Source organism: Nelumbo nucifera, chromosome 1, assembly GCF_055504915.1.
Source record: "Nelumbo nucifera cultivar China Antique chromosome 1, China Antique-T2T, whole genome shotgun sequence".
In the NCBI taxonomy this organism is placed as follows: Eukaryota; Viridiplantae; Streptophyta; class Magnoliopsida; order Proteales; family Nelumbonaceae; genus Nelumbo; species Nelumbo nucifera.
Window position 1 is genome coordinate 203669265 of NC_142649.1, and position 15377 is coordinate 203684641.

At 36.4% G+C, this 15377-nt stretch overlaps 1 protein-coding gene across 1 annotated transcript; it reads left to right on the plus strand.

Moving 5' to 3' along the window:
- The first annotated feature begins 7475 nt into the window (after positions 1-7475).
- On the plus strand, positions 7476-12778 carry LOC104609818 (cationic amino acid transporter 7, chloroplastic-like). The gene is made up of 5 exons (XM_010276201.3): positions 7476-8711; positions 8859-9081; positions 9303-9633; positions 9825-10059; positions 10510-12778. The coding sequence occupies exons 1-5, from the start codon at positions 8291-8293 to the stop codon at positions 11061-11063; spliced, it is 1764 nt and encodes a 587-aa protein (XP_010274503.1). The 5' UTR covers positions 7476-8290; the 3' UTR covers positions 11064-12778.
- The last annotated feature ends 2599 nt before the right edge of the window (positions 12779-15377 follow it).

The following is a 15377-nucleotide window of genomic DNA, read 5'->3' on the forward strand; positions in this document are numbered from 1 at the left end:
AAAACATTGCTTTTGATACTAAGAAATCATCAGCAGAACTATAGCAACATGAAAGGTGAGGAAATATGTCAATGAAATTTGGAAGAGCCACTTGAGTTAACCAACAGGGTAGTGTCTTAAGTTCAGTGCTTCCTACTACCACTTGAGTGCCACTTAGCTACCAATCAAGTTGAAAAGCATCTGAGTCCCACTCTCCCTTAAATTTTCTTATTTTAGCTTGATGTGAATATGATGTGTTTTATTAATAACATTTCAATGGTAGCAAATATGCCCTACCTCAATCATAATAATTTGTTCCTTATGCATTATATGACCCCTCAATGCTCTCTAATCTAAAGGAAAAAAGAGCTCTTAGTGATTTGGGTTTTTTTCAAAAACATGTAAACACAGTTGGCAAGGTTGCCCCCGGGTTCAGACAATATATAAATAGACAAAACAAAAATAATCCACCATAGCAACTTGCAGGAGCATTGTCTGTGTATCTAATGCTAGTTATTCATTCATTACTCGGGCCACATAACACAGAATTAACATTATTGTAAAGCCATCTACTGTTAATTATACAGCACATGGCTTCCTGACAGAATATAAGCTAGGGTTATGGTTCAAGATTCTTTCTGGGTCTTTTTCTTTTTTGTTATCTTGGTTGGATTAAAGTGAACCAATCCAATCCCTCTGTGGATAGTATTAAGTTGGTGGGTCAATACCCATTCACTTGGATACTGCCAGAAGAACCCCAATTTTGGACCTCAGTGAGATGAGCCAGACCAGATCCAGCAGATGAAAAATAAAGACTCTTTGGGGGGGGGGGGGGGGGGTGGCGGCTTTGTGCTTGTTTAGTAAAGCAGAGGTCTCAGAAGACTGGGAAAAAGAAAACAGAGCAGTTTTCAACTTTCCATTTCTCAGTTTCATTGGTTTCTGATTCTTCTTTGTGTTTCGATTCTCAGTCAAGAACTGAAGTTTCAAGTCATGATTTCATTTTGAAACCGGGATTAGCATTTAGATGCCCCATTAATCCAAGCATGACTATGGCCGACTCTTTTTCACGTGGCATGACCAATGGACATAAGTGGTTAACATTGACAGAAAGAGCTGCACAGACAGATCAATGGCAGCCACATTTCAGAGCCACCTCAATGACAGATGGAAGGCTGAGCAAGTGAAACGTGGAGGATCATGGACCGCTAAATCTCTACCTTATATTCTTGATCAACCAAAGCTTTATTAAAAAAAAAAATAATGACAGAGGAAGAAAAGATCAAACTGTGGGAAGTATAGAGCCATAGAGGTGATGATTCTGGGTGGATGATGGAGAGGATGACGCTAGCTACTAATATTTGAGAGAATCCCCCCTTCTTTTTTTCTATGGTTACTAAAATTTATGGATTTGATTCCCCAAAGAGAGAATGCTTTTTTGACTTGATATTGATACCAGGAGAAAGAAAGAAGAGAAAAAGGAAGAGGACAGAGCAGATAAGCTTGCATTGTGGTGATGCTGCACCACCACCACTCACTTGTGCTTTGATTTTAAAACAAATCAAAAAATTTCATCCATCTTTTAACTGTTTTAACTGATTCCTATTCATTTCTACCTTGAGAAAAAAGAAAGTAAGAAACAATGGTTTAGCTCAAGGGAACCTTAAGCTTTCATCTTTTTGTTAATGGCCCCAGCTACCCACATACTGTAAACTTGGTCAAAAGAACAGGGTATATACCCATCAAGACTATGGCTTTTCCAAACAAGATGTGGCGGAATCAAGTTTAAATTAATCTAAGAACATCTTGATAACTGAGATCTTTGTATATGATTTAGATTCTAGGTGCTTCAGAGGATCATCAGCAATAAGTTGCATCTGCAATAATCTAATCCAGTTCTTGATTGTTGTTGCATCAGAGCATCAACTTTGTCAAATTAGCCAGTTGGACTGACCAGAGAATCCAAATCTTCTATCTCTAGCCAGAGCAATAAAATTAAAACTAGCAATTACAGATTGTGTGGTTTAAAGCTTATGGATGGAAAGCATTTAAAAACAAACAATTCGGAATAAATTTTGGTGGATGGATTAGGTAAGCTACAGGCACAATTTGGGTGTAGAATCCATTAAAAGTGCTTGGCTTCTAGTCCAATCTGGTTATATGCCCACGTGGATTGGTCATGACTAATTAATGCAGACTGAAACCAAGGAATCTGGATTTAATAAATATTCCTAGGATTCCCTCTAAAGCTCCAAGCAATTGGCAGCATTTTGATGGAATTGGCTATACTGTTTCTATTGGAATTACTAAAACAGGGGTCCCCAAGTTTGTCAAGAGCTCTGTAAGATTCATTCTTCACCAAGTTTTGAATTGAAACTGGTCTTGGTAGGGCGTCTCCAATTTGAATTACTAAAACGGGGTCCCCAAGTTTGTCAAGAGCTCTGTAAGATTCATTCTTCACCAGTTTTGAATTGTAACTGATCTTGGTAGGGCGTGTCCAATTTGAATTACTAAAACAGGGTCCCCAAGTTTTTCAAGAATCCTGCAGATTAATTTCATCCCTTCTTTCGAATTGAAACTGATCTTAGTATGTTTAATCTATAAGGCGCCTCCTCTTTGAATGACCAAAACAAGGGGTCCCCCAAGTTTTTCAAGAACCCATCAAATTTCATTTTATCTCTTCATCAGTTCTGAATTAAAACTTATCTGGGTAGGTGAATAAAAAAAAAGCCCAGAAAAACTGGAGAAATTGGAAGGTCACAGAAACAATTTCATATTGAAATTACTCAATTTTCTCCAACCTGAGAGTCCTTTTCAACTGATGCCATTTGAAAGAAAAGAAAGTTAACTGGAATCAGGTGTGGACAAGAACATCTACAAGATGTGATAATGAAAAAGTCAAGAAACAGATTGTGAAGATCCGAGAAGATCATTAGTAGCTGAAAATTCTTGCTAATTCTATGAATTGTGGATAGAGAGAGAAGTAGAATCAGTTGAGATTATTATATGGGAAAAGGAGAAAACGTAAAGTGATTGACAAGGATATCGTGACGGAGCAGCCTCAGCATCACGGGATCGCTGCCAGAAACCTTCTCTAATCACAAAAGCACAAAAAACATAAACATGGTTTATCTGATTCTGGTGTGGAGCTTTCTTTGTCTCTTCTGCGATTAATGGGCTCCGTGACCAACACGGCTCATAACTCATAACGGTAGCTGCTTCTACTGCTATTGGTTTAGGCTGAAGATGGAAAATTTCTTGAATTTGGGGTCATTTACTATTACACCCCGTATGTTTATTGTTTCACATAATTACTATGTCGTACGCTATAGTTTGGTTATTAAGACACCCCTACTTTCCAATGAGTGTATAAAAATTAGATACTTTTGACCCTCATGGTTATTACACCAAAATGATTAAAAGAAAATAAATAACCCAAATGGAAATTGAAATAATAAAAAATAAAAGATAAAAATTAATTTAATTAAATATAATTTTTATTATTATTATCTATTTTATTTTTATTTATTTTGGGTAAATTGCAGATAGGTAATAGGGGTGAGCATTCGGTTTATTCGGTAAAAAACCGAATCCAATAAATCGAGAATTTTAAAATCGAAATAAAAAATGAAAACCAAACTGAAATTGAATTACAATAAAACTGAAATAACCAACCAAAATTTTCAATTTGGTTTTTTGTTATTTTGGTCAAAAACTGAATTTAATTTATATATATAATATTATATATTATAACCTATATAATATATGTATATTATAATATATATAATGAAATTGAATTTCATTATAATACATTATATATAATATATTAATATATAAATATATAGCATATTATATATTACATATTGTATAATAAATTTTAGTTAATTTGGTTAACCGAATTTCTAAATCTAAAACCAAAACTGAAAACCGAAATTTCTAAAAACCAAATTAGCCAAAAACCGAAAAAACTGAAACCAAAATTTTTGGTTCGGTATTTCAATTTTAACCGAATAATGCTCATCCCTAGCTACCATGTACTTTGGGTACTCTACTTTAGGATCTAAAGTTTCAAATGTGTCACTTTAATTAATACTTGAGCTTTTAGAAAAATACTTTTAAGCATGGTTTTAGAAAACAACTTAGAAATGGAATCATTCTGGTCACCGATTTTTGGGTCGACGGTTCGACCATCCGATTCAAATGGACGGATTGTTCTGACAACAAAAATTAAAAAAAATATTAAAAAATGGGTCAATAGGTCAATATGTCGATGGTTCGACCACCCGAGTCAACAACTCATTGATCAATTCAACGGTTTTTAGCTAGAGACCGGGTTTAGGATAAAATGGAATTGGTTGCTTAGACGATTCCTAGGCCGAATGATCCAACCATCCGGGTCAATGGCGATTCGAAAACCGAGCTTTTTAAGTCCAACTCTGTTAAGCTAATGTCATGATGAGGGGTAAAATTATAAAAATAATCATGTTCTAACCACTTTTTTTCGCTATTCATCAATTTTCTACCTTTGGCCGTTGGACGCAAACCAACATAATAAGCATTCAAAAGTGAGATTTACCCCCAATGAACAGACAGAGGTGAGTTTACTTCCCCGTTGTTGGTTTGTGTTCAAAGTCCAAAAGTAGAAGAAGATGAATAGTGAAAAAAGAAAATCAGAACATTGGCATTTTCATAATTTTACCTCTTACTGTAACATTAGTTAATGGAATTGGACTTAAATGCATATTTATAAAAGTTCAAGTATTAAACATTTGAAAGTTCAAGTATTAAAATTTGTTTTTTTTTCCTTGTTTTTTTATTGTATTATTTCTAGAGTAAAATAATGTTTGGGGAGGATTTTATTTCTAAAATGATGATATGCAACTTTTACTAGTGTTTTCAAAATAATAATAACAAAAAAATCTTCAAATGGATATACAAACTGTTCCTAAGGCTGTATTTGGTTGCAGTGCAAATTTATTTGCACTAATACAAATGCATGGGAGTGCAAATGAAAAAAATAAATAAATAAATTTTTGTTTAATTTTGTTTTGGATTTTACTTTATTCTGCTTCATGTCTTAATTTACTTCATTTGCAATGCAATCAAACAAAATAGGCTAAAATTTGAAATAAAGATAAATCAGAATCTACACTCAAATCATTTGCACTGCCACAAGCTTCGCATCAGTGCAAATTTATTTGCATTGCAACCAAACACAGCCTAAGAGAAGGTGCATAAGTAAATTACTGATTGGGAAGTAGAGGGGGTGTCTTAGTACATGACCCTATAACATATTACCCTAAAACTTAGAAATCATTAGTTTAATTAATATTGTCAAATGAATATTTCCATGACTTCTTTGATATTTGATATTATATAAATAAAAAAACATATTTAATTGAAAAAAAAAACTCAAGCCACAAAATTGAGGAGAAAAGGGAAATTGTGGGAATTAAACACTGGTAGCATAAAAGAAGGCATACATGAAAGTATTCTTAATTGCCAATCCTCCTATGTTGCTAGAAGATGATGAATAACAAGTTTGAATTCTTATGTGATAATTGTTTTATTTTTCTTTGCAAGACAAAATCATATATATTGGTGAATACCCCTTAGCCCTAATTGTTTTTAAGTTTTAACAATGCTTATAATGTCGTTTTATTTTTTTTATTAACATGTATCATCACATAAGAATAGGGCATATCCCTCAAAACTCTTATATGCTTGGAGGGTCTTTACTTGGGTTGTGTTTGGTATCATGCTATTCAGTGTCCTTTTTGACTCCACATAGGCACCACATGGGCATTTGCAATGGTGGTTGGACAGATTTAAGTTTAAACTACTGTCTTAAAAATTGATTTAGAGGTTGACCTGTTTGTCCTCTGGGGCGACTAAGTGATTCAATTGGCTAGATTGAATGGGTTCACTTGTGATATTATATGTGGCATACATATCTATAAATACTACATGCATACAGACATATATTATTGATCACATAAAAACTATATGTAATATGTTCTACAAATCATGGTTTTCAAAACTAGACCGGACCAGATGGTCGGATCGGAAAAACCGGGAACCAATCACTTAATCGATTCTGTTTTCCCCTAAAACCGTTGATTTTGGTTAGCAAACCGTTGAACCGGCTGGTTAACTATTCGAATGATTTTGACCGTTTTTCATTTTTCTATTTTTTTTTTGTCAAAACGGGCTGACTGTCCAGTTTGAATGGTCGGACCAGTAACCGGACCCTTGATCGGTGGTTCGATCACCGGTTTGGTTTTAAAAACCATGCTACAAATAATATTGCATTTGAATGTGCTGAATAGATGGCTAGTTTCTTAATTTTTAATGTAAATGACTAGAGCACAAGCTTCTCAATTTACGTTTTCTTTAAAATATGTGTATATTAAAGCTATATATACATTAAAGAGGCTAAACAAATTCAAATAAAGAAATGTATTAATGGTAATAAGAAAATACATATTATAAAAGGTCATGAGTCCAAGTCTTTCTGTGAACATTTTGAAATTTTCATTCATCCAGTGATTTAAGCAGTTTTATGAAATCGGGACCGGTTCATTAGTTCTTTGGTCAAATTAGCTGGTTATCCGCTTATTTATAAGTCTCAATTTTGCAAGAAAAATGTACTAATATCGTTAATGATGGAAATTGCCAAACAAAGTGTAAGAAAACTGTAGAGAGCTATAGAAAATTGCTCTTAATTATGAGTGCTTTAATCATTTCTTATTACTTCAATTTGCAATAGATAACTTCTGATAGATCTTTTTTCAGTTTTTCCCATCGCTCATCTTAACATATACATTTTTGTTACATTCAATTTTTTTTTTTTTATAGAAATTTCCTTTTAGCTTAAATGGCATTCACCTATCACATAAGACTCCGAATACTCCCCTCATTTTACCCATTATGCTCTAATTTTATAGTTACCATATTCTTCAATCTCTCCCTAATTATGAATTATTGAACTAAAATAATAAAAGATATCAGATGATGTACCCTAATTTACGCTCTTAATATTATTTTATATATATCATATATTTTGTTTTTAGTCCTACTTATTTTAAAACTTTTTTTATTCCTAACATATTTGTCCATACACTCAATTTTAGATTTAATCCTTAGTCTCATCAATCAACAAAATGCCATCAATAAAAGACAAATACCATTAGGACCTCCTCTCCTGAAATATGTATAACATAAATCTAAAACATATATTATATGCCATGTAATATGAAACATCACATGTATATGTTTAATACTTTATATTTAAAGTCATAGACCTACTAAAAGGCTAAAACCAGGCCTGCCCTATAGACCTTATTTTTTATGTTTGTTCTCACGTCAAGGCTTTTAATTGAGGGACAGACGCGTAATTTAATGAAAACCGAGGTGCAATCGGGTGCTTCTGAGGGCACAACAATAAAAAGAAAAAAGAAAAAAAAAAAATCAAGCTTTCCCCAACCCCAACCCCAACCCCTGTTTTCCTTCTCTCTCTCTCTCTCTCTATCCTGATCTCTTTCTCTCATCTTCCAATTCCAAAAGGAGTTAATCCGCGTAAGCAGACTGCAACAATCAGTCCCATTTCATTTGTTTTTCCTCGCAGGTGTTATCAACTCGAGAAGGACAATTTCACATGGCCCAGTCCTCTGAACTGTTCCACTGCAATTGTCCAATCGCTTTTCTTTTTATTTTTTTTACCTTTTCCCCAAAAATATTTAAGCAGTTGATATTCTCATTTTGGAAGTCAACTTTCTAAAGAAGATTAGAGCGCAACAGAAGCATCCAGTACTTGAATTGAAACCCACGCAAATATAGATAGATCTCTGTCTGTCTCTCTCTCTCTCTCTCTCTGTCCAGGTGGCTCGCCGTTCGTCTCTTCCGTTCGGTTTACTCCTGCAGCGGTCGCCGGAGATTAGAGTGGCGAGGCGGTGTGGAAGCTGAGAGAAGAGAGCGGGAAGGGAAGGGAAGGGGATGGGGATCAAGGAAAAGGAAAAGAGAGGAGAATTGAATTGGATAGGGTTTGGGGGATTCTGAGTCGGGGACTCGGGAGAGAGAAAATAATTAATTTTATTTTATTTATTTGAAAGGAAAAAGTATTTAACGGAGAGGTTAACACTTTCCGTTCATTTCGTACACGAACCGGATGCACAACGTATTTGAACACGTGGCAAAATTCTGTTGGAGATGTAGCGCTGGATACAGCTAGTAGGGAACCGGCAGATCCGGACTTCAGACCGGTCCGAGTCCTGACATCCTTAACGGATATTTAAACCTCTTCACCCCCCCTCGCATGGAAACGGAAGAAGCCATTGGAGCTGCAGCCATGGCGGCCATTCAACCTCCAGTAAACAACCCTTCTCTCTCCACATATCTCCAAGACCTTCACCAGACGCCCCACAAGCTTAAAAGAAGAATGTTTGCGACATGGACTCCAGACCAGGAACTCAACCAAGTAAGGTTGAGGTCAGGAGCAGACATGAAAAGAAAGCTCCAGTGGTACGACTTGGTAGGCCTCGGTGTCGGAGGAATGCTGGGCGTTGGAGTTTTCGTCACAACTGGTCAAGTAGCAGCCAGGATCTCCGGTCCTGCTGTCTTTATTTCTTATATCATTGCCGGAGTATCAGCTCTCCTTTCTTCCTTGTGTTATACGGAATTCTCTATTCAGATTCCGGTCGCCGGTGGCGCCTTTAGCTATCTGCGAATAACCTTTGGTATGGATACGATCGTGCACAGTGAAACTCTTGCGTTGCGTTTTTCTCATCTTTTCAGTTTCTTTTATGAGTTTGTTGGATTGGACAAGCTGATTTGTTGCTCTTCTTATTCTTCTGTTATTTTCTGTTCCTGTTGAATTGGTGTAGGGGAGTTCGTGGGTTACTTCGCTGGAGCTAATATACTAATGGAGTATGTCTTGTCAAACGCCGCCGTGGCGAGAAGTTTCACGGCGTATCTATCTTGTACAGTGGGAGCAGTTCATCCGGATTCTTGGAGACTTAAAGTGGGTGGATTAGCAGAGGGTTATAATAGACTGGATTTCACAGCTGTTGTTGTTATTCTTCTTCTTACATTCTGTCTATGCTATAGGTTTGATCCCTAATCCCTCACAACCCTTCTGGTTCTTTTCTTTTTCTTTGGTTATTTTATGTTCTTATTTGCTTTTCTGGCGCTTCTTGTCAGACAAGTGGGTTCCTCAATTCTTTCTTCATCTATGGATTTATTGATTTTGGAACTGCATGGCTTTGTTAGTTCAGTCATTGAACGATGAATGGATTGTGTGAGTGATGGTTTTGTCTTTTGGATTGCAGCACCAAGGAAAGTTCTATGTTTAACCTCGTTATGACAGTGTTTCATGTGATCTTCTTCGGATTCATTATTATTTCTGGGTTCTACATTGGGAGTGCCAAGAATCTGATACACCCAGATGGATTAACTCCTTTTGGCGTTAGGGGTGTTCTTGATGGAGCGGCCATAGTTTATTTCAGCTATATTGGCTACGACACTGTATCAACCTTGGCAGAAGAGATAAAGAACCCTCAGAAGAACCTCCCAGTGGGAATTGTTGGGTCTGTTGTCATCGTTTTGGCACTTTATTGTCTCATGGCCTTGTCCTTGTGCGTGATGATCCCTTACAATGAGGTAAGTTCTCACAGGATTCAACTTTCATAAATTTATTCAGGCATGGAGATTACAATATCAGATTCCACAAGAACATTACTAGAGGTGGGCTTAGGAAAAAGTAGTAAAACTAGGACGGGCGATCTCCCTTTGGCTTTTGGTGCACTGTCAGTCCGTCACTAAGAAAAGGGCATCTTTTTCTTGATTCGCAGATATCGGATACAGAAGCATCATTCGTTTTGGCTTTCAGAAAGATGGCTGGTTGGGAATGGGCAAGCAATGTTGTTGGCGCTGGTGCAAGCTTGGGAATCGTTGCTTCTCTCCTGGTGGCTATGCTAGGCCAAGCCAGATACCTTTGTGTTATTGGAAGGGCTAGGCTCGTGCCCATCTGGTTGGCCAAGGTGCACCCTTCTACAGGCACCCCTTTGAATGCCACCCTCTCCTTAGGTAAGGAATATTGGATTTTCTGTAACCATTCATATTGATTTCCTCTCCCCATTTAAGAATAGAATAAGGCAGCTGGGTTTTAGTATTAAATGATTTTTTTTAGGTTCCCATTTGACAATATAATTTCTATAGATAATCAGCTAGGCCTTATCTATTTTTTTCCCCTTTTTAATTTACTGTATGTATGATCAGAAGGAACGGATTAATTCATTTTGTTTTTTTTCAGAATCACCGGTATGTATGATGTAAGGTCAGGCTTCTAAAACAAGAATATACTCTTCTTATCACCAAAAATCTCGTTTGTTTGTCCTTTGGTTTCCCTTTTGCCGAGTGACACAAAAAGAAATAATATTGCACATCGTTAGTGGGAAGTTGCTGATTAAAATAAAAGAAAAAGAAGGAATAAACAAAGAAAGTGAGGCCATGAATCTTTTTCTTTCTGTGGCGCAGGGATGTGCACGGCATCAATTGCACTCTTCACAGAACTTGAAATAGTGCTAGAGATGATTTCCATCGGCACACTCCTGGTCTTCTATCTGGTGGGGAACGCTCTGATCTATCGTCGGTATGTTGTCATTGGAAACAACCATCCACTCCCCACTCTCGTCTACCTGTTGCTCCTCTCATCAAGTTCAATTGGCTTCTCCATGTCATGGAAGTTCAAGGAACAATGGTGGGGCTTGGCCTTATTTAGTGGGACTCTGATTGCCATTACTGCCGTCTTCCACTACATGATCTCCCGCAGTGGCCAACCCAGCGAATGGTCAGTTCCACTTATGCCATGGCCGGCTTCTGCGTCAATCTTCCTCAATGTATTTCTCATGACTACGCTAAACATAAGGGCTTTCCAAAGGTTTGGAATATGGGCCTGTCTTGTCACCTTGTTCTATGTACTATATGGTGTTCATTCAACGTACCGTGCAGAAGAAATGGGGACTGAGGATGATGGAATAAACACAATCTCATCAGTACAACAAACCAAGCTGGAAATCCAGTTGGTTTAATCAAAAGGTGTTATTAGGACCTTTCTTTCTTTCTTTGTCTCCCTTCTTTTACTTTTTCCAGTTTTGATCCTGTCAATACAGTGTAGGGCTCGGCTCATGGAAGTCATACTACGCAGTCCCCCCCCCAATAAAAAAAAAAAAAAAAAAAAAGAATGTAGAATCAGTGAACAAGCATAAAACACCCAAATAAAGGTACAGAGAATGGGAAAAAGAAGGGGAAAGGGATAGCTTTTTTTTATATCTTACATATCCTTTTTTTAGTTTTTGTTTTCTTGCTTTTTCAGTTTTTCTGCTTTCCTTTTCCCACTTTGTACTCTCTGTTGTCACTATGTAACTGTAACCATAACCATATTTCATGGTGAAACCACCACTATTCCTTGCAACAGAATGTGAATTTATATTGTGATGAAGAAGCGAAACCGCTTTTTGATAACTGGTGAAGTTGATTGATCAAGCTGTTGTTTTTGTCCTCTATTAAATATCAAGCACATTGAGACAAGGCTGTTTGGGTGGTTTCAACGAGAGTGGTCGTTGTTGGATTGTGCTACTTGCTAGTGCTGTCCCTATTGACGCAGTACTAATCTAGTTATCTGATTCTGATGATTAAAATATCTTGCAGACCAGACTTGAGATCCATAAAATGAACACCCAATATGTGAATGCGATGCTGTTGATGCAGATTCTTTGTTGGGTGGGTTTCGTTGGTGATGAACTAAAGGTCAAAGAAAAGGACTTCCTTAGTTGGATATGTAAGGAATCATTTTTCTTTTGGCTGAGAGGGGAGGGAGAGTGTAGACCATTGGTTTGTTGGTTCATTGGATAGGATCATAGAGTGTGGCAATACTGAATCTCATCTCATCTAAACTTGTTGACAGTTGACTAGCTATGGCTACATATATAGCTATATATTCCCTTTTAATAAAAATAAAAATAAATAAATGGGACCCACCAAATACTTAGCCCAGCCTACCCTAGTAGAGGGGTTCCACTGCCATGTGATAGTGTAGCATTAGAGGAGGAGAGGCTACAGGCATGCCATGTGGCTTGTTACTTGGTCCAGCCATTCATTCTATAACAAGAACCACATTCTATATCTGGTTAAGAAGTGGATACATCAACTAGTACTCCACGGAATTCCATATTCTGTTTAGTGTTTACTCGTAATACCATGGCCCTTCCAATCTCCAAATGGTCACCATCCCATTAATATTTCAACCATGTTTAACACCTGCCAAGTGATGGAACATTCTATAAATAGACCATCACTGTGTTGTGTTTGTGTGAGACTAATGAGTTTTATGGACATAGATTAAAAAAAAAAAATCAGTGCATATAAAAATATACACATTTCATGAATTTCTACGAGAGTTGGGGTGAATGTTGGAAGCGAGTAAGAATACATTTACATTCCTTGTGTAAGAGCCATCTGACATCTGGGGCTGACAAGCATATAAGAACAAGAAGCATGGACCTAAGCGGGTTTCTTTGTGTAAGAAAGTGCCTAAGGAAGGTTAGGTCGTATGCACTGCATCCTTCTCAACACCCCCCAAATAGCTGGGACCAACATGGAGTTATGGCATTTTGTTTTCATTCTCTCTCTCTCTCTCTCTCTCATGGTGTGCTAATTAGTGGTATTGTGTTCGATAATTGGATCGAATACAATGAACAAAGAACATTCCCACAATCCACCATCTTTGCTGGCTGGACAATGGAGCTGCAGAGAGAATTGATACCCATTAATTTTAGATGCCATTTTCATTCTGCATGTATTACGACTGCGTCTTAGAGAAAAAAAAAAAAAAAAAAAAAAAAAAAAAAAAAAAAAAATTAAGAAGTATGAGAAGTATACATTGTTGACAGGTAAGTACGAAAGATAACAACAATAAAGTAGGCCCTTAATATTTTACAAAGATATTGTTTTACTATTGATACGATGATACTGAAAAGACATTATATGGGATATACTTGTAACCAATCAACTGTTTTCATAAAAAGTGATTACCCAATCAGCTGCTATTCATCTAAATTCACATGGGTTTTGATTGATCAAATCTCTTCCCTGTATATCTTTCTAGCATTATAGATTTACCCAATAAATATATTTTTGGATGGTTATCTTTGTTTTTCTTTTGGGTTCGATAAAGATTTAATCAGAGGTTCAATGGATATGGGCACAAAACAGAATGGCAAAACAGGACTTGTGTGGCTGACCCCATATAGTTGGGACAAGGTTTAGATGATGATAATGATTTGATCACTCACTAGTGAGGGGATAAGTTTTGCTGTTTGAAAAAAAAAAAATACTTGGGCCGGCAATTTTGAAGTTTCATGTGTCATTATCATCGAAACCTCATCCCACTCAGTAACATGTCATGTGTGTTAAACTTCAAAATAGTCCAAGCTTTTTTTTGGATAAAAGACTACATATCCTAAGTTTTGTAAATAGACTTATATATACCTTGTGGGGTGTACTTAGTACTCATTGAACTTAAACATACCCTCATTTCTTCTTCCATTTCATGAAACCGTTTTAATATTTTAAAAATCCTATTTTACCCTTTGAAAATACTACTCTTTCAAAACAATATTTCTTGATCTGCTTCTGACTTTCTGCAACTGCAATTACAACAGTTTTCAGATTAAGATAGAAGGCTAGTAGATGGATAAAGTAATAGAGAGGGGGAAGATTAAAATAGGGAACTGGTGGTTGAGGGTAACAGCAGAAATGCAATTCAGTGATGATGGTGAGTTGCAAGTTTAAGGAACAGAGAAGCAAGAAGAGGGAAGAGGAAGAAGAGAGGGGGAGAAAGAGAGAGGCAGCGAGAAAAGAGGAGGTGTGGCAATGAGCTGTTTTTGTTTTCATTGCCAGCTCTGTTATGTTCAGTGGTGGCAATGGTGATGTTTCTCTGAGGCAAAAACAACATATGGGTCTTTTTGGTTCTTTTAGAAAATTTAAAGTTCTGATTAAGGGTGAAAATGTCTTTTTATAAACTAAGGTATACTTGAGTCAATTTATGAAAACTTAGGGTATGTTTTAGGTATTTTATTCTTTTTATTTTTCCTCCTCTTTTTTTCTCTAAAGAGCCAAGCTTTTCTCACGAGGGAGGTGATGAAAATCCTATAATTTACAAGCTAGCCATTTAGCATCTTTATGAATAATTGACAATTTAAGGAACAAAATGAAGCATGAAATGAAATTATGTTTTTCTTAATACTTCGAAAGCATACTACATCAAGTGGATTCTTTGGCGGAAATGCTAATGAAAATAGAGATGCACATGCACTTGTTTCCTCTCTCAAACGTTCTAATCATTTGTATTAAGACGTTATTATTTCATTTGTATTAGGACGACAATTTTATGTTGGGTAATGTATGAACAGAATAAATATGTACGGACTAAGGGTTGAAAATGGACAACAGAGATGAAATTGGGAGGAAGAACGGACAGCAGACAAACTGCATCACATTCTCCCTTCAGTGACAGTGAATCTTGCAGTGTTTATTTGTACTCATCTCTTTTATTATCTTCAACAATAAGGAAAGATGTCTATGGGAGAATTCTTCATGTGACAAAGGACAATTAATAGCCACATACCTCGGTGCCTGGTATAAAACAGCTGTAAGGCCAACTATATTGTATGGAATAGAGTGTTGGGCATATCAAAAAAAAGTGGCAGAAATGCAAATGCATGGATGGATGAATGGTAAAACTAGTAAGGACGAGTTTAGAAATAAAATGATCCCAAGGAACCTAAGAATAACTCTAATAAGTGATAAAATAAGAAAAAGTAGATTGAAATGGTTTTGTCACATGCACAGAAGACCATCTACAGCACCTGCTAAGTTAATCTGTCACAAGTGAAGGAGCTAGAAGAGTTAGAGTCAGACTGAAAAGGACTCCGCTGGATGCAATATGAAATAATTTTAAGTGCCCATAATTTAACAATGAATATGACACTGAACATAATGCAATGGCAAAACAGGATTTATGTAACCTGACCCCATATAGTTGGGACAAGGCTTAGGAGATGATGATCCCCAGGTGCCTGGTTTCTAATAAAAATATATCCCCTTTATAACTTGTAATAATACAAAGAAATTAACTTGTGCCAAACACACATACACACACACAAAAGAATGCTGGTAGGCATAACAGTTAAAACACTCAACAGAAACACAAAGTAACTTAACTCTCAGACAAAGGACTTCATGATAATATAAGAATAATCACATGGCTGAGTTGGCAATACAGATTTATCTACAGCCATTGGACTTTGGACTATGTGTTAGTCCATCATGAAGAACGTAGAGTA